Source organism: Dermochelys coriacea, chromosome 15 (assembly GCF_009764565.3).
Source record: "Dermochelys coriacea isolate rDerCor1 chromosome 15, rDerCor1.pri.v4, whole genome shotgun sequence".
In the NCBI taxonomy this organism is placed as follows: Eukaryota; Metazoa; Chordata; order Testudines; family Dermochelyidae; genus Dermochelys; species Dermochelys coriacea.
Genome location: NC_050082.1, coordinates 15,896,368 through 15,916,002, shown reverse-complemented (window position 1 = coordinate 15,916,002; position 19,635 = coordinate 15,896,368). Strand labels below are relative to the sequence as shown.

The window sequence follows — 19,635 nt, the reverse complement described above, 5'->3', positions numbered from 1 at the left end:
GTCCCATAGTATTGGCAGAGCCAAGATCAATAGCAGAGGTTTAAATAGAACTCATATCTCCTCACTCTGTCATGCTGTAACCATTAGATGAAACTTTCTCCTTATCTTGTCTCCTGGGTCATCTTAGATGCTTTTTCTCCATTTGCAAAATTGGGAAAACATTGCATTCATTTTTTTTTTTTTTAAACACAAGAATCTTGCAGTTTAACTTCAAGAACGTGAGTGGAGTCATGGTTGGTAATCACTTCTGCCCCGTGAGCAAAAGATCTGGAATAAAATTATATAAGTGTGCCAACATTTTCAGAAGTGACTACTTGAGGCACTTTAAAGAGGCATGACTTTCAAATAGCAGATGCTCAGCGCTTTCTGAAAATCAGACTCATTTTAAGGTGTCTTGATTTTGGTACCCAAAATCATTTGTCACTCTTGAAAATTTTGGTCATAGTCTATCTTCTTATAGCCAAATTAAAGAAAAAATTAGCTGCCATTGGTACACAACTACTGCATCCAAAAGGAACCTTTGAGTCTGATCAATATCATAGGAACAGTTGAAAGCCTTACCAGATTAAAAAGACAGACTGGTGGGGAAAGTGTAGAAGAGTTTTTGTGTGCATACTTTAGATGAATACAACCTTTGTTAAAATAGTGCTGGTTGGTGCACGAGTTTACACAAACAGCATGTGCTAATGCCAGTTTTTCCTCAGTTCTTGTTACTCATATGTATGTAATTAAAAGCTAATGACAGACAATAAGGTTGTCTCTGAATAAAGCTGGCGATTCTTGCAGAGGTTGTTGATCATGATGATAACTTTGTATCTTTATTTGCAGACTGTCGTTACTGCAGAAAACATTGTTATTGCCACTGGAGGGAGGCCAAAATATCCTACACATGTAAGTCACGTCTGCCATGTGACATGTCCAATAGCTTCACTTTTTCTGCTGTAGCTCACACTAAATGTTTGGAGGACTTACCAAAGGACACAAATGCACAGGTGAAGATACAAATGATTAACTTTGAGTGTGTGAGCTGGAACAGTTGTCTTTAACATAATACATGAGCTTTCCAGAAAAAAATAAAATAAGACTCTGCTAGCTAAACTGAAATTGTGCAACAACTTAAAGGCATAAATGTTGCTTGTGCTGTAAACTCAAAGCTTTGACCCATCCAGGATCTTGGCAATCTGGCTTTGTGATATGGGGGGTGGGTGGGTAACTCAAGATTGATTTTTATCCCTTTTTTAATCAGACCATAACCTGTTGCCCTGTTTCACCACCCTGAACGTCCTTGAGTCTAAAAGCCTCCAGCTATGAGTATAGCTTTGCACAGTTTAAGCCCTTAACCTTCAAAAACAGCAGAACTGGTAGAAGTAGCACATCACTTGTGTAATCTTCCAAGGGGCTGCACAAGGGATTCCATGGCATGTAATCCAGTTTTATGAGATGGTCAGGGTCATGCATCTGAAGTTGCAGAGCAATAGGCAGGTCCAGCTTTTTTTAAAAAAAGTGTTTTTTTTAGTGCTGGTGAAAGATGCCAGACTAACGGTTCTTAAAACTGGTCATCTTCTTGTACAGACAGTTAAGTATGGGCACTCGCCGTGCAAGCTTTCCCACGTTGTCCTGACAATTGATTGGAAGGGAACACCTCCTGGGATCAGGGTGATTTACTTTCTTTGGACTCTCCTGAAAATGTCAGTTAGTTTTAATTGTGATGGTGAGTTTGAGAGGTAAATACCTGTCCACTGGAAACTGAATTGAGATGTCTGAAGTCATTTCATAAAAGCCATTGGTCTGTTCTCAGATGAAGTTGCTATCAACCAGGGACGGGTTCTAACCAATGACCTGGTGGTAAAGGGTCCATAGCATGTTAAGTATCCTGAGGCCCATCTGTGGTGTTTACCAGGCTGATCTCACTGAACCTTAAGCCTCTCGGAACTTGCTGGCAATGCCTATATCACACATTGTAATGGGATGGGACTCACCACCACAGCACCTCCTGCTGGCCATCCTGGGAATTGGCTCTCGTTTCACCAGAGTACCCTCATCTAGTGGTGTCTTTGCCCGTCGTCACTCTCACTTCTACGACCCATGTTGCTCCTTGGACCGCAGCGTCCTCCTCTGGACAGAGCCCTCCAGTTGTGCCCAACTCAGATCTCTCCCCCCTTCCGGGGGACCCAACAGTCCTCAGTCCATCCACTTACCTCAGTGGCAAACTACAGCCTCTAGTCTAGCCACTCACCTCAGTGGCAAACTGCAGTCAATGCACTAGCCACTCCCCTCGTAGCAAGTGGGGGTGGGAGCAGGGACCCAGACCTGCCCACTACTCCAAGTCCCAGCCCAGGGACCCTATAGCCAGCAGCCACATACTGCCCCTCCTCCTACTCCGCCATCTGTTTCCCCGGACCACTTCCCCACAGGCCTAGCACCTTCTCTGCCCTTCTATCAGACCCTCAATCTGGTGGCCATCAGGCTGGAGCTCCCTCTTGCTCCCCTGACCCTGCCCAGCGTCTGTCTGTCTGTCTGTCTGTCTGTCTGTCTGTCTGTCTGTCTGTCTGTCTGTCTGTCTGTCTGTCTGTCTGTCTGTCTGTCTGTCTGTCTGTCTGTCTCAACTAGTCCTCCCCTCTTGGCCTCCAGGAAGAAACTACCTCTGTTCTGCTCAGCAGCCCTCCTTATATGGGCCAGCCTGGCCCTGATTGGCTGCTCCACTAAGCCTTCTCCTTATTGGCTGGCTCAATAAGCCCTCTTCTAATTGGCTGGGTTCTGGGCAGCCTCCCCAAGGCTGCTTTAACCCTTTTTCTGCCTGTGTGAGACAGCTGCCCCACCACACACACAATGTAAATTCCTTTGACACTGTAAAAAACCAAAACCAGGCTTTCTGCATGTTTTTCTGCAGGTGTAATTTCCTCATCCCTTATTGTATAATGCCTGTGTGAAAGAAGGGTGAAAGCATGACCTAGTCAAGTCTAAAAATGGTTATAGCCCTTGCAAGGAAAAACAAAAAATGGGTTTCTCCATAAGAGTAGTGGAGGTGGTATTGAACATCCTTTTGTGTAGACATTGCTGTTCTTATTATCTATGTTCGTTCAGTAAGCTGTGTCAGAGGTGTCTGCCCATTTCCTTCTATTGTCATGGAGGGGTACTGGGACTTTGGCGCTCTGATATGATGAGCATCATTGGCGAAGTTTTAGTGGCAGCTGCTTCAGTGGCACTGATGGATGATCTCCTCCTGTTAATGGATAGAGGACAGTCTTCCATTTTCATCCTGGTGTACCTCTCTCATGGTCAAGTGTTGAATGCTGCAGAATCTGTTATCTTGCCTGAGAGAGGTGGCAGGCTCCTAGGATAATACATGCTAAAATGGTTAGAGTTCTTTTTGAAAGGATGCTCACAATGAGTAGTGATGAGAAACTGCACCTCTACCATTAGAATCAATTCTCTGTCTGTTCCTTTTCAACACCTACTTATAACCTCTAGGTGAAGTGTTCAGATGACGTGGACTCAAGTTCCAGCAATTTGCAGATGATCTACAGATCCTACTTATCAATCACCACATACAAGCATATCACGCGATGGCCCAGTGCTTGAATGAGATCAGCTCTTGGATGAAGAACAGTTGGCTGAAGCAAGACAGAGGTGATGCTTGTGGGCAGAGAAAAGTATTCTAAAGAGCTTGCAGACAAGGTGCAGTCTCTGTTGGTTGAAGATGCACACCCCCTAATTGGGCAGTTCAGTCTGTAGTCTAGGAATACTCTTGGATTCTTTGATGATGATGAGCTATCACACGGCAGCATCTACAAGTAATGCTTTCTACCATCTCCACTTGGCTAGGAAACTCCCATCCCATCCTGGCAGATAAAGACCTGGCCTGAGTTACTCATGTCTTCTTCACCTCTCAGCTGGATAACCACAAGGTGGTATACCGGAGTATGAAACCCTTCAGCATTTCAGAAACTCCAACTAGTGCAGAACACTCCAGTATATGTCCTACTGTGAAAACATCAGATCTGTGATTCACTCTCTACACTAGCATTCCATATAATTTTGAATCAAGTTCAAAGTCTCAGTCCTTATCTTCAAAGTACTCCATGGCTTGGGTCCAGGATATGTAAAAGATTATCTAAAGCTTAAGGACGAAGACTGTGATCAGTAACTATGCTCCTCTGGTACAATGGAACTCTCAACAAAAACAGTAAAGCTTGTCTGTGTGGGAGACAGAACCCTCTCCAGGGGTGGTCCAAGACTGTGGTATGAACTCCCCCTTGAACTGGAGTCATCAGACCTCACCACCTTTTACTCCAAGTGCAGGACACATTTCTTCAACCTTGTTTTCTCTAACATAAACACAGAGCAATAGATATATTTATATATACATATTTTTTTTAAAAGCACCACGCTACCAAAACCAGAAACTCCAGTGCGCATGCTTCTTCCTCTGGGGAGAGGATGAGAGAACAAACATGTGACAGGTGTATAGTTATGTGGCTTAATGCACTACAGGAAGGCATTCGTACTGTGTTGTTGAGCATGGTATAAAAACTTACATAGACTAGAATAGAAAAATTCAGAGTCCCAGCTTCACAGTCATGGTTTGGATAGAATTTCAGCTTTATCACACCTAAGAACTTGTTGATTGCCTTAGATAACATATTCTTAATATTACTCTTGAAGCATTCAGGGTTTTCTGCACATGTGTTAAAGTAAAGGCAGGGAAAGGCACACCACAGCTCTCACTCCTTTGACAGAAGAAGAAAAGTTCCCCTCTTCTGCTTGGTTTGGCTAAGCAGCACTCACTCTACTTCTTGGCTGCTGTGATGAGAGTTCCTCCTCCTGTTTCAATCTATGTTAACCACTGTTCCAATAGTAAATGTGGGAAAGTACAAGAGATGACTGCAGCTACCTTATCTATAGATAACATTGGCAATTCTGTGGGTGACCAATACTATAGATCAGAGCCTAAACATTCTAAAAAGTCACCGCACGTAATGAAGACCAATTGGGTTGATTCCATACACAAGCAATAGGAATTTCAGGGGTGTTCAATATATGATGGGTCTGTTGGTGGTGGATTTTTTTTTTAAACCACTGGGCATGTACAAATGCAGTAAAATTCTAAAATGTGTATTAGCACCTCTGTGTAGGTCTTTAGCTTTGTGGTTTTTATTTTGCAGAAAATAAGAAATCGAGCCAATGGAATCAGTATAGTGTCTTGTAGTGCTCAAGTTCAAATTTTCATTTATTTCTTTAATGTGTTCTATAAGCTCCAAAATTATCTATACATTTTATTCATAGATTCCAGGTGCATTGGAATATGGAATTACAAGCGATGATATATTCTGGTTGAAAAAATCTCCTGGAAAAACGTAAGACTTTAATATATGCTGTTACTTGCATTCTTAAGTTGCTACAGTAAGGCAAAATAGTGGTTTAAATTACTGCTTTTGCATTCTAGCTTTCGCTATCATTCTGTTTCACCTCTGAAATTTTTTTCCTGAATACTGCTATGCCTAATTTAGTAAAGCTATTTTGTGGCTTTATTTCTGCGCCTACCATGTTTTGCATAAGAAACACCTTTGAAAAGCAAATTGAATTTTCAGATCCTAGATGAACATAGCTTTTTTTTTTATTTTATTTTTGCAGTTATAAAGAGAAGCCACAAGAGGGCAGCAAGTGCTTAGAATTTAATGCCATATTGTTGTTCTTTGCTGTGACTCTTTTGTGTATGTTTGAAATAAGTTTTAGATTGGTAAAACGTAGTCCAGTTTATTTTTTGCTAGTGTTTACTCTTAACTGGTACTGCTACTTTGACAGCAAGTCAAAGAACATAGAACATGATGACATTATGTTTGTCATTCTCTTATTCGACTCTTTTTGGCTACTTGAGAACAGAAATACTAGTTTGATATATGTAACTTAATACAAAATTAAGTCAGATAAAACTTTTATCTATACATTGCAAGCTAATTAGGCAAAATAGTAAAAATGTGTTCATAAAGAAAACCCCAAAATTTCAATGCACAATGTGGCAGTTACAGTAAACACTTTATGGTGAAGTTCTGTGTAAAGGTGAAATAACTGGTAATAGAGGTTTCTGTTCTAATAAATTGTAAGCTCTTTGGGACAGGCACTGTCTTTTTATTCTCTGTTTGTACAGCACCTGGCACAGTGGGGTCCTGTTTTGTGCCTGGGACTCCACAATACAAATGATAGGAAGTGAGTGATTGCCAGTACTATAGCCAAATAAAGATGTTTATATTTTTAACTTTCTCTAGTGAGCTGATTCCAGGAACTAAATATACCTCTATCACCTGAGGAAACTGAAATTGCTATTTTGAAACAAAATGTAGGTGCCATTCACAGTTCTGGCTACTTTGAATACAGAAATGCAGTGTGTCTTCAGTTAAACATCAACAGATAAACAGAACCCTCTAATACAGTTCAAAAAGAAACTAAATCTGCAGTTGTTTGCAGTATATCAGTCACCTCTTGAATTGAGAGCATGATTTATGTGAGGAAATTGTTTTTTTTTTTTTTTTTTAAACTAAACACAAGATTTATCCCTGTAAGATGTTTCTATGAAAATGTGGCTTTTGTCCAGTTGCTGTTAATGCAAGTTGTAACAGTGTAATGTGGGAGTCTAGTGTTTATATGTTGCATTCCTAAGCTTTAGTCAAAATAAGCCTTGAGGGGCTACAGTAGCATTTCTGTACTTTATCAGCCTGTGGTGAAGCTGATGAAGTAGGGAGCTGTTCACATTCAGAAGGGTTTTTTCTGTCCAATTTATTTCCCTTATAAATATTCCCAAGGTTCAGTTTAACGCCTTTTGTTTGCATTCTGATCTGGGTTCTAATTATTCTGCTATTTTTACATATCTCTTGTATTTAGCAACATATAAATTACAGGGCTGTCAATCTTCAATTATTTTTCTAAGGGAGACTTTAAAATGACCAGACCAGACCAAACCAACAACCAACCAACCAACCTAAGAGTCTTAAAAATCCCCTGATATATACACACACTAAAATCCTTCACACCAGTAGTGAGAACTGAAAGACTGCCATAAAATCAATCCAAACTGAAGGAGTCTTCCTCCAAATGAGAGAGACTTGGCAAGGTGTGAAGGGGCTGTGTTCTGGCTTTTAATTCTGCCTTTTTGACACTGAAGATGTCAAGGAGCCTATTAGTTTGTAGGAGGGGGCTGTAAATCAGATTAACCATTGGTGTTATATATGGCTACTGACTTGCATCTACTTCTCATCTAATGAAAGAGGGGAGCAAATGTATGCCCAAGTCCTTGTTCTGTATGCCCAAGTTCTGTAGCAAATGTATGCCCAAGTCCTTGGTGAATATTTCCTTATAGAGGCTGTGTTGTGTTTTTTTTTCAGCATTGGTAATTGCGGTAGGCGATGTTGGCCCATTGTGTGCTAGAGGAGGAAGGTGCACCTTCCAGTCAGTGATAAATCCAGGTGCCCTAGCATTGGGCAAATGTATCTCCGAGAGTGATAAATTATTTACTGAACTTTGACATATACCACTTTGAGTTTCCCTTTTAGCGCCACCTGTTCTCCCAACCGCTTAATGCTGTTTAAATTGTAGTGGGAATTGTGAAGATGTTCTTCAGGACCTTCTGGGAGCTTCCATCTTTCTCACATATCTGACACGCTAGCACCACTCGCCAGGTGATAGTGCCCTTTAATTAGCCAAAGATGTGGCTCCTAGGTGTCATCAGATGTACTCTCCCTTGCCAGTGCTGCATCACCGTTGCTCCTGCCATAACAAAAACCCTGAAGTGGAGAGAGTTTCACCTATCAAACCTGAGTTTCCCTCATGGCCTCAGAGAGTGGGGATGTGACTTGCCCAGGGCCACATAGCACGTCAGTGGCAGAGCCACTGATTCTTTGACCCCCCCACCACTTTAGTGCCCTTTCCACTGGACCACACTGTCTCACTAAAGTTTAATTGTTTTTAATGGCAATGTGTATTCAAATTCTTTATTTTTTTAAAGGCTTTCTTGTGTTAGTGTTAGTATTTTGAAATGTTCAAACGAGTACGTTTTCATGAGGGCTAATGACTCTGCCAGTTTGCAAAGTATTTTAAAACCAGTTATACCTTTTTATGCAAAAATGTATATCTATATTCAGCATTTTATATTACATATATTTTTAATATTAAGGCAAAATATGATAGCTAAGTTCCATGTCAAATATGCTGTATCAAGTACCATCCTGGAAAATTCTGGTTAAACCAACAGTTAGGCAAAACACACACACACACAAACAATACAAATGTTGATACTGTAGGTTGATCTTGGAAATGTATTGGCCCTCTTATGATCCTGTCTCTTTAAATGTCTGTACAGTTTGCAGCAAGGGAGCAATGTGTTGGCACATGAGGATTTAGAGTTAATTGAGGAAAACCATTGGCGGAGGAAGACCTCTATGCAATGGATTATCTTGAGGCAGCTGTTGCCTCCTTCTGCCTTCTCTCTGCTGGCATTGCTCATTGTGTTCTAAAAGGCTTACCTTTCTAGAAACAGGAAGAAGAAAAGGTGGGTATTAAAAAAGCCAAACCAGATGTTAAAAATACCTCTGACCCCTGCTTCAAATACCATTAAAGTCCTTTTAAAAGCCTGGATGTATAACTAAAGATCAGTGTAAAACTGGAGACTACCTTAATGCCTCCTTATTGAATACCATAATACCTATCTAGAAATTTTGATCCTTAATGGGGAATTTCCTTAATTAGTGAACTTTATTCTTTAAATATAGTTTTTGTTAAAGTATAGGAGTTGGTTGAATTTATTACCAAACAATGGGATTTAAGAGTATAAAAACAACTACAGTGTGTAGTACCATATTTCATTCCCACGATCTAAAAGGGATGTGGTTTAATAGATGGCAGTGTGCATGAATCCATGACTGTCCACGCTCTTTATAAAAAGAAAAGGAGTACTTGTGGCACCTTAGAGACTAACAAATTTATTAGAGCATAAGCTTTCGTGAGCTACAGCTCACTTCCAGCTTATGCTCTAATAAATTTGTTAGTCTCTAAGGTGCCACAAGTACTCCTTTTCTTTTTGCGAATACAGACTAACACGGCTGCTACTCTGAAACACGCTCTTTATAATAAGCTAAAGCAAGAAAATCCTGATACATACAATCTTCAGAGACAGGTAGACTACATATTTGAGTGTTGCCTAAAAATAATGTGGTTAAAGCCCAAATATATATAAATCCAAAATTTTAACAATATTTAAACAATAAAAAAGAGCTAATAGCTCCTATAGAATCAGTGGTACTCACATGTAAGATTAAGAATTTTTTAAAAGGCTAACTTTTGATACAATACAGCTGTATTATATTAACTGTTTTCTTAAAAATAAAAATAAAAAAAAATAAAAATAAAAAATTACTAATTCAGTAAACATGAGCTCCTTAAAGAACTTTTGAATAATATTTATAAGCTCAACCAGCGCTGCTATTTTGTCCTGTCTGCATTTTGAATGCAAATGGGTACTTAGCATTCAAATCAAGGAATCCCCTCACCCCTGGTATGACTTCTGCTATTCTACATTTTTTGTGTGTGTTAGAATAATGGCCTGAATTTTTTAAATTCCAGATGCTGTAACTAATGCAGGTTTTCAAGGGAGATTTCAGAGTGTCAGTCATTTTCTCATCGACAGTTTTTTAAGCTTGTTGCTAGGATTCTTGATGCAGGGATGCAGAAGTACTTAGTAATGTACTACACGGGAGACTGAAAGAAGCCGAATACTCTGCAAGTCTCCTGGACTGGATAGTCTATCCTTTTCAGATTTTTTTAGTTAACCAAATCTTGGTCTGATCCCCTGAGTCCATCTATTATAGAAGCTAAGTAATACTTTACATTAACTGGACAGTTGCAAGCTTCACCTGTCTTCACAAGATTTATCAGCATAGCTTCAGATGATAACTCCAGGCACATTCTTGTCATCCAGCTCTCATGATGTTGGTGAACATGAGTTGCTTTCTGCACAGCACCAGAACATTATTCTGAGAGAAGCCATTTTGTAAAAAATGGAATTGTATTAGTAGTACTTGTAGGGATTAGCTCTGTCATTAGAATGATCTATTCTAGCATTGCCTTACCTCTTCCAAAAACCCAAAGAGCTGATTTCAGTAGGCCACCCACAACTAAATTTTCCCTGTCTAGGATTTGTCATTTACTGTACAATATTTGACTGATGTTGAAAACGGTTTTTTAAATTTTATTTGAGAGGATTTATATTACTTTATTTCTTAAATCCAAACACAGTTACACTATTTATCAGTTTTCTACTGTAAAGGTCCTCTTATGGACCAGGATGTAGGCAGTCTTGCCTAGTAGTCAGAGCAGGAATCAGGTCTAGTGAGCAGAACAGGTTGGGGAACGAAGACAAGAGGCAGCACCAGAATCAACTGCCAGTTAGGAGAGCCAGGGGTCAAGCCAGAGTCAGAACCAGGGATTGAAGCTGAGGATCAGAGCTGAGGTCAGATGCCAAATGCCAGAGCTAAGGGTCAAACTGGAGTCAGGATCAGAAGGCAGAGGCTGGGGTCAGAGCCGGGACTGGTCACTGATGAGTGGAGGGGAAGAGAAGGCAAAGATCAAGAATGGAGTTAGAAGCAAGGTGGGAACAGGAACAAAGGTACAGATAAGGGAGGAGCCAGGAGCAGGGCGGGAAGGAGACTGGCTGCAAGGTCCAATGCAACCATAACAGGAAACTACCTTATTGCTCGAACAAACTTCCTGCTCCTCCTCCTGGCTTAGATAGTGTAGTTGGACCAATTGGTAGAGCTAGGTGATCCTCTAATCAGAGCTCCTGTGGATGGGGCTATACTCCTAGTCCTAGTCCCACCCAATTTCAGTAGCCATTGGGTGGAGGCCAGGATGTGGCAGCTGTCTGGGGACTCCCAGGCTAGGGTTCAAGACAAGGGGCATCACAGGTAGCAGTGTGACTTCTTTCAGAGATATATGTGCTCTACAAACAATCCTTAAACAGTACCTTCATCATTAAAGGAGGATGAAATACTGTGTTCTAAGTAAAGGGTTTAGCATGCTTGTCAAACAGACAAGGTGGGTTTTTTTTTCCAGTCTGTGGTTGCTGTGAGGCTTGAAATAGCTGTTCTAGGCTGAGGACTATTAACCTCTAAATTGGTGGTTGGAATCTTCCCTGAATGCTAACACCCTAATGCTCCCCTGGCCCCATTTGTGAATTCTGGGTTCGAAGTACAGTACCAAATGTTCCCCATTGAACATTGTCAATGGAGGAAGGAATCTGTGTCCTTGACACTGTCCCTCTGTTGCTAGTATCTCTCTGTCAGGATTAGGGCTGCACTGAATGAGGTGCTGTTACAGGCATTTGTAAAAACAGGGATACCTAGAATGTGGCTGCATCCCTGACCATCTTGGCTAATAGCCTTTGCTGGATCTATCCTCCGTGAAGTTATCTATTTCTTTTTTGAATCCAGTTATAATGTTGACCTTCACAACATCCCCTGGCAACAAGTTCCAAAGTTTTACTGTGCGTTGTGTGAAGTAGTACTTCCTTATGTTTGTATTAAACCTGATGCCTATTAATTTAATTGGGTGACCCCTGGTTCTTGTGTTATTTGAAGGGGTAAACAATACTTCCTTATTCACTTACTCCACGCCATTCATGATTGTATAGACCTCTATGTTATAGACAATCCTTGCAGGGGGGGAAATACCAGAGACATGCACCACAGTAGCATTTAACTTCAAAAAGGGGAACTACACAAAAATGAGAAAATTAAAAGGGGTGGTCACAAGAGTGAAATGCCTGCAAACGTCATGGAAACTTAAAAAAAAAAAAAAACATAATAGAGGCTCAAACTATATGTATACCTCAAATTTAAAAAAAATAAAGTAAGAGGACCAAAAAATGACACCATGGCTAAAGAACAGAATAAAAGTTAAAGGCAAACGGACTTTTTTTTTTTTTTTTTAAAAAGGAAGTCAAATTTTACTGAGGGAAATAAAAAAGAACAAAAACTCTGGCAAGTCAAGTGTAAAAGTTTAGTAAGTCAGGCCAAGAAAGAAGTCAAAGATCAACTAGCAAAAGACACTCAAACTAACAGCAAAAAAAGAAAAAGTTATAAGTACATCAGAAGCAGGAAGCCTCCCAAACAATCATCTGGGCCACTGGACGATCAAGGTGCTAATGGAGCACTCAAGGAAGACGAGGTCATTGTGGAGGAGCTAAATAAATTCTTTATATCAGTCTTCACTTGTAGATGATGTGTGGAAGAGTCCCACACATGAGCCATTCTTTTAGGTGACGAATCTGAGACACTGTCCTAGATTGAGGTGTTAATAGAGGAGGTTTTGGAACAAATAGATAAATTGAACAGTAATAGGTCACCAGGGCCAGATAATATTCACCGAAGAATTCTGAAGGAACTCAAATATGAAATTGCAGAACATTAACTGTGGTATGTAACCACCTAAATCAACCTCTATAGCAAATGACTGGAGGACAGCTAATGTAACACTGATTTTTATAAAAGACTTCAGTGGCAATCCTGGCAATAACAGGCCAGTAAGTCTAACATCAGTATCAGGCAAATGCATTGAAACTATAGTAAAGAACAGAATTAGCGAACACATAGATGAACACAGTTTGTTGGTGAAAAGTCAACACGGATTTTGTGAAGGAAAATTGTGCCTCACCTGTCTAATTTTTTGAGGGTGTCCACAAATGTGGATGAGGGTAATACAGTGGCTTTCAGAAAGCCTTTGACAAGATCCCTCACCAAAGGTTCTTAAGCAAAGTAGGTAAGGAAAGATCCTTGTAATTGGTTAAGAGAGAGGAAACAAAGGGTAGGAATAAATGGTCAGTTTTCACAGTGGAAAGAGTAAATAACAGGGTCCCCCAAGTAGCTGTAATGGGACCAGTGCTGTTCAACATGTTCATAAATTATCTGGGAAAAGAGATAAACAATGAGGTGGCAAAGTGTGCATACAATATACAATTACTCAAGATAGTTATGTTCAAAGTCAACTGCAAAAAGTTACAAAGGGATCTCTCAAAACTGGGGGATGGGGCAACAAAATGGCATCTGAAATTCAATGTTGATAAGTTCAAAGTAATGCACATTGAAAAATATACAAAATGCTGGGGTCTAAATAAATTGTGAACACTTAAGAAAGATCTTGGAGTCATTGTGGATAGTTCTCTGAAAACATTTGCTCACTGTGCAGTGGCAGTCAAAAAGCTAACAGAATAGTAGGAGCCAATAGGAAAAGGACTGTTAAGAAGACAGCAAATATCATAATGCCACTATCTAAATCCATGATACGGCCACACTTTGAATACTGCATACAGTTCTCATCAGTCCATCTCAAAAAAGATGTATTAGAATTGGAAGAAGGACAGAGAAGGGCAACAAAAATGATTAAGGATATGGAACAGCTTCCATCTGAGAAAAGATTAAAAAGACGGGTTGTTCAGCTTAGAAAAGAGACTACTAAAAGCGGATATGATAGAGGTCTGTAAAAGTCCGTGCCTAGAAGAGTCACAGATCCTCTACTTTTATTGCAATCCCATTTTGTGTGTTGTTTTATTAATTGTATTGTGATAGCACCTAGAAGCCCCAATATGGATCAGAAATCCATTGCACTATGTGCAAATACATAGTAAGTTATGGTCCCTGCCCGAAAGCTTACAATCGAACTTAACATCAAAATCTATCTTGGAACAAAAGGAAAAAACATTTTTGTTCCAAGCAGCCAGCTTTGACCTGCAATTTGCAACCCAATAAATGAGTTTAGTCATGATTCCTTTTAACCCCTCATTATTCTCACTTTGTGTGTGTGTGTGTGTGTGTGTGTGTGTGTGCTTTTATCTGTTTTGTTTTTCAGAATGTGTTTTAGATCTTTTATTTCACAAGATAAAAACAACTCCATTTTTTATAAACCTATCATTTTTTTCATTAATAAAATAGGTTCAGAATGAAATCTGACAATTTTAATGTTTGTCTTTATGTTGGAATTTGAAAACCACACTCTTACTGTTTCCATCTAACAATGTCAAATGTGCAGATCAAACTTGTAATCTTATCATCACTACACACCAGAAAATAATTTTGTATCAATTGTGTGAAAATATGCACAAGCTCATTCCACTGCTATATTTTTTTTCCATAACAGGTTGGTGGTTGGAGCCAGCTGTATCCTTTGTAAAAGTTGTAATGATTTATGATTACGATTGACTGATTTTGTCTTTTCTGTGAAGGCTCAATTGTCCAAATTCCCCTGCTCTTGAACTGTTTACCTGCATCTTTGGTTAAACTACATTAATAGCATTTTCAGCAGTATAGTCACAAGAATTCAGATCAGATATGGTGCATTCTGAGGGTCTTGCAAACATTTATCTATGAAGTTTTCTGTAATATGAACACTAGCTCGCTTTTGTTTTTTCTTTATACAATAGTAACATTATTGCCATGGCTATTTCATTGATTAGAATAATCCAAGTCTCATTGTGGCAATATCCTTGTTTTGGTTGTTTTTCATCTGAAATCATGTAATCTATATTCCTTTAATTGATTATTCAAAAGATGTGTCCCTTGAGTGTGCTGGTTTTCTCACAGGCATTGGACAGAATACCACGGTCATGGTGAGAAGTATCCCACTTCGAGGGTTTGATCAGGTAACAACTGGTACAGCTTAAATCTCTTGAGATGTGTGGGGTGTTTTTGTCTTCTATAGAAATAGCAGCACTCTCCTTCACAAAATATTACCTTGTAGGTGTGTTATAAATATTAACCCTGTTTTACAAAAGGGGATGTGTGAAGGGGGAGGTCTAGTGACTTGCCCAAGGCTACAAAGGGAATTGGATCAGAACTGAGATTAGAACTTGTTTGTTCCTGACTCAGTCTTGTATTCAGACCACAAGACCGTACTTCTTTTTTTCTTCTGCTTAATTCAAGCAAGAGGGAAGTGGCCAATTTGATTTTCTCGGGTTGTCTCATGGCTCAAAGCGTCAAAGGCTCTCTCTCCAAAATTAGCTTAAGTTTCCACTCTTGTACTGGCTGAACCATTCTTGCTTAAACTTTCCAAGTAATTCTCTCTCATTCAGATAACAAGCCTAGAAAATTTCAGCTTGAAGGGTGAAGCCTTTGGAAAGTTAATCATCTGAAAACAGAGGCTTAGAATTGAAACCAATAGACAACACTAGCTATAGCGGTCATTCCCACTGTAATTAGTTGGATTTTTTTTAAACAGTTGTATATAGTAGATGTGCATAATCATTGCATGTTAAAGATTATTTGTTTTGTTTTAGAAATATAAACTTTTAAAAAAGAATGTTTTCCATATTTCTGTAGAAATGGGATGGGGCAGATGATTTTAAAATATGGCTACATCTCAAGAATTTGAAAAAAGGCACAATACTATAAAAGGCACATCTACGATATACAACTGTTTAAAAAAATAGCCTAAACTGGCTAATATTCTGGGATTTATTCTCATCTTGCTATGTAAATCCATAAGATTTTAGGGTATTTATAGAGTGCCATGAATGTGTGGGCCCTTTACAAAACACTTAGAGAATATCCTTTCCCCGTGAAACTTTGTCTTATGTGTATAGAAACAATACATGGGATAACAGTTTTAATACAAGGAGGAGTGGAGGCAAAACAGGTCTGGAGATAGGTGTAATCAGATTGTAACTAGGTTGAGCCTGACACAGACTGATGAGGTAATATTGATATAACAGGTTTCAGAAGAGAAATAACATTGGCATTTGCTTTACCGTATTTCCAGCCACAACTTTTAGCTTGAAAATAAAATGTTAAGTATAAGCCAAGAATGAGCATTTCTTCTGTGTGGGTGGCTTTGTGATAATATCCTTGTTTATAAGTAATAAACAACTCGTATGATAAAGTACAACCTGACTCGCTACAATCAAGAGCAATGACATCTTTGAATAAACCTGTCAGTGGGACAGTTCACTGCTTGACAGCGGTGTGGCATTGGTTCAAACACATTTATCAAAGGTGTCTCCTGAAAAAACACCATTTTCTTTTTTAGTAAAGATTTTCAGGATACCTTAATGATTCACGTTGATTGCAGAGACGTATGATAGGTGTAGTGGCTGCAGGAAGCTCTGTGCTAGTTGGGTTATGTAAAGGTATTCCATTTTCAGACTACCAGAAAAACTGAAATTCTGACAATGTTAAGTTGAATTAGCTGATTCTTTATAACCTTTTGATATATATCAAATGACTTGGAAAACAACCAATCTAGCACTCCTTGCTTTACATTTTTAAAAGTGATCTACACACTTGAATCAGCTCAATGTTCTGGGAGGAAGGCAGGTAAGTATAACTTACTCCCTTTTTATAGATGGAGAAGCTGACATACAGAGGCTAAATGACTATCACAAGGCTATGCAATAGGTCTGTCGACAGAATAAGGGATTGCATTTTGGGACTTACTGGCCATGCTCAGTGCAGTAGATTATGATGGCTGTCTATACAACACTGAATAGTTTTAAAATCCCAGTCTGACTATTTTGAATAGTTGGTTGTAAATAGGACATTGAGCTGTCATACACATTGTGTTACATAAGAACATAAGATTGGCGCTACTGGGTCAGACCAAGGATCCATCTAGCCCAGTATCCTGTCTTCTGACAGTGGCCAGTGCCAGGTGCCCCAGAGGGAATGAACAGAGCAGGTAATCAAGTGATCCATCCCCTGTTGCTCATTCCCAGTTTTTGGCAAACAGAGGCTAGGGACACCATTCCTGCCCATCCTGGCTAATAGCCATTGATGGACTTTATCTGAAAGTAAGCAGCAACATAATTCTGTCCACTCACACATCTGTGGTTCTGCAGTTTGAGACATTTGTTTTTTGCTCACTGCTTGCCTAGCGTGGTGTATGTAGGATAATGTCAGTCACCTTTTGCAGAAGCAGTGCTGTCTAAAAGCAGCTTTGTTAAAGAGAAATAGTAATCATAGGTGCCCTACAAAACAAAATAGAGGGTACAGATAATAAACAAGACTGGAGTTTGGGAATCATACCCTGTGTATAAAAGACACATACTGGTATGTATACACTCATGTCAGTAAGGATGATGATATGTCTACCACCTAATGGGTAATATACTGAACCAAAGATGCATCAAAAGATCTGTAGAGGGTAATGAAAAAACATATGTATGTAAACACCAAAAGGAAAAACTGAAATTAAAAGGAATTTTCTAGCATTTTTGTCATCTTATTCGACTTGGTCCTCGATTTAATAGCAAAATGATCATGCATTCCAGCCCTTTCAGTCCCCTTGATGACGATTAAGGCCCCTTGTAGCATTAAGGCCCCTTTAAGCACATTGTGCTTAAAGTATGTAGCAAGGCCCCCAAGCTGATTGTATACAAGGGAATTATATCACAGCATGCCACATTGCTAATTGATTATGGAATCTTTGACGCAATGCTCTGTTAAAAAAATGAGCTCTTGCCATGGATAAATATAAAGACTTACCTTTGTGATCAGCCCACTGTTTGGTCTGTGGTCAGAATGTGTCTATGAAACCAGTGAGATCTGGCAAAACAGGACAATTAAAAATTAAGGCCAAAGTGTGACCTGTGCTGTAAGACATGACTTGCAATGGATGTTAATATACTGATTCTTAAAATTATAATGAATCTCAATCCTGCCACTGTAGTTTGTCAGGACCTCAGTTTGTCTGTTGTGAGAAATCTCCAGGTTCTGTCAGGTTCACTGGATTTCTCTGGCACGGCATGAGAAATCCCAAGGTATGAACATTAGGTTTTCTGTTAATGCAAAAAAAAAAAAATCTTAATTGTGTTTTTACACATTGATATTTTACACTCTCTATTTCCTATGCAATTTGAATGAGGCTAGAGGTGATATATTCTAAGGCAAGGCCAGCCAAAACAAAGAAAAAGGTCTTCAGGGGACTTCTGTTTAAATCAAAATTATCAGGTTTTTTTTAGGAAGCTACAAGGTTGCATAGATTTGAAATAACAGTGTGCTTGAGGTGGTTGATGTATTCACTAGGTTTTAATGAGCACGAATGAGTTATGGATTTTTGAGAAGACTTAAAAGTTGCTTGTTTTTAAATAAAACAATGTTTAGGTTTTTTTACTTCACAGCAAATGTCCTACTTAGTAACCAATTACATGGAATCCTGTGGTACAAGATTTTTAAAGAAATGCACCCCAAGTAAAGTTGAAAAGCTGGAGAGTGGCAAACTGCAAGTTACCTGGAAATATGTTGACTCAGGCAAAGAAGAAATGGATGACTTTGACACAGTGATGTGGGCAGTAGGTAAATTAGATCATTTTAAAATAACTGCTCCTTAAAAATGCTTTCCACTCTTGAAATGAAATCCCTCACCCCTGGTGTTATGTGGTGTCAAACAGCCTGCCCCTCTACAGGACTTAGCACCTGACCATTGATTCTCTCTCTTCTATGCTTGACTTGTTCGGTTACAGTCCAAAAGTTCCCTTTTATTCTAATGTTCGAGGGGGCTGCCATTTCTGCTAGCTGCCTCTAAACTTCACTTCCTCCACTGCAGTGCTCAGCATCCAGTTAGGAGAGAGAGAAGCAGCCTTTTCTAAGAACTCCAACATCTCACAGGATATCTGGTAGCTGGAGGTATTTGTGTATCAGACTCTCCCAGTGAAGAGTTCAACTGTTTGTCCTCCACTCACCTAAACTGATCTCGCTTGAGGTGTGAGAGCCAACTCCTGAATCAGTAATAGGTACAGAAATGCATGGTAGCCTCCAAGCCATTAAACTAGTCACCAAAAACTTATAATCAAGAATGAAATGAAACAGGTTTTCTACTTCAGTTACATCAAATGTTATAGACAATACCAAGCATATTCGTATAGAGTCGAAAGTGTTGAGTAATGTATAATATAAGGCATCCAGACATGGACTGGAAAACACTTTTTCTACCTCACCTCCCACAACTCTGCCATCACTACCATTGTCAATTTGTTTTCACTTGCTGTGGTCCCTTATTTAGATTGTACTCTTTTTGGAGTATGGGACCTATTGTCTTTGATTTTTGTAAAGCTCCATACATATCTATGGCAGGATATATCAGCTGAGGCGGGGAGAAATCTGGCTAACATTGCATTTAACAGACCAGAAAAGATTTAAACTTGTTACCCAAGAAATCTGTCTGCCACTGGAAAAAAATCAGTTTGACCATGATTTCATTATTATTCTGATTATAATACTTCTATGATACTCTTTCCTCTCTTGATATTGCATTATAATGGTTGGGTAAACATTACCCCCATTTTACACATGGTGAAAAATGAGAACCAAAGAGATTGTGATTTGCCTAAGCTTACCAAGTGGGTCAGTGACAGGAGTCATTGATAGGAACTGGATGTCCTGACTTACAGCACTCAGTGGTCTGTCCAGTAAACCACAGGTGCCATCCTAGTTGCCTTTTCTTCTGAGCTAAACTAACTTTTTTGTATCCCTATAACACAGAGAGAGGGATGTAGGTTATAAATCCTGATCAACTTTTGCTTTGTTGCGCTACTATTGTGTGACTCCATCTGAGAGTAATGGGGTTCTTTAAGGTCTTAAAAACTATTTTAATAACTAATTCCCC

The 19,635-nt window shown here is 39.3% G+C and overlaps 1 protein-coding gene across 8 annotated transcripts in view; it reads left to right on the top strand.

Moving 5' to 3' along the window:
- TXNRD2 (thioredoxin reductase 2) overlaps nucleotides 1-19,635 on the top strand; it is a 60,489-nt gene that overhangs the window by 5,470 nt on the left and 35,384 nt on the right. For 7 of the 8 annotated variants that reach the window (XM_043498188.1, XM_043498186.1, XM_043498187.1 and 4 more), the window contains 5 exons: nucleotides 829-992; nucleotides 5,287-5,357; nucleotides 14,179-14,198; nucleotides 14,589-14,680; nucleotides 18,152-18,326. In XM_043498188.1, the coding sequence (XP_043354123.1) occupies nucleotides 829-992; nucleotides 5,287-5,357; nucleotides 14,179-14,198; nucleotides 14,589-14,680; nucleotides 18,152-18,326 (522 nt within the window). The remainder of the gene's footprint in view (nucleotides 1-828; nucleotides 993-5,286; nucleotides 5,358-14,178; nucleotides 14,199-14,588; nucleotides 14,681-18,151; nucleotides 18,327-19,635) is intronic. The other variant, XM_038372984.2, reaches the window with a different exon arrangement.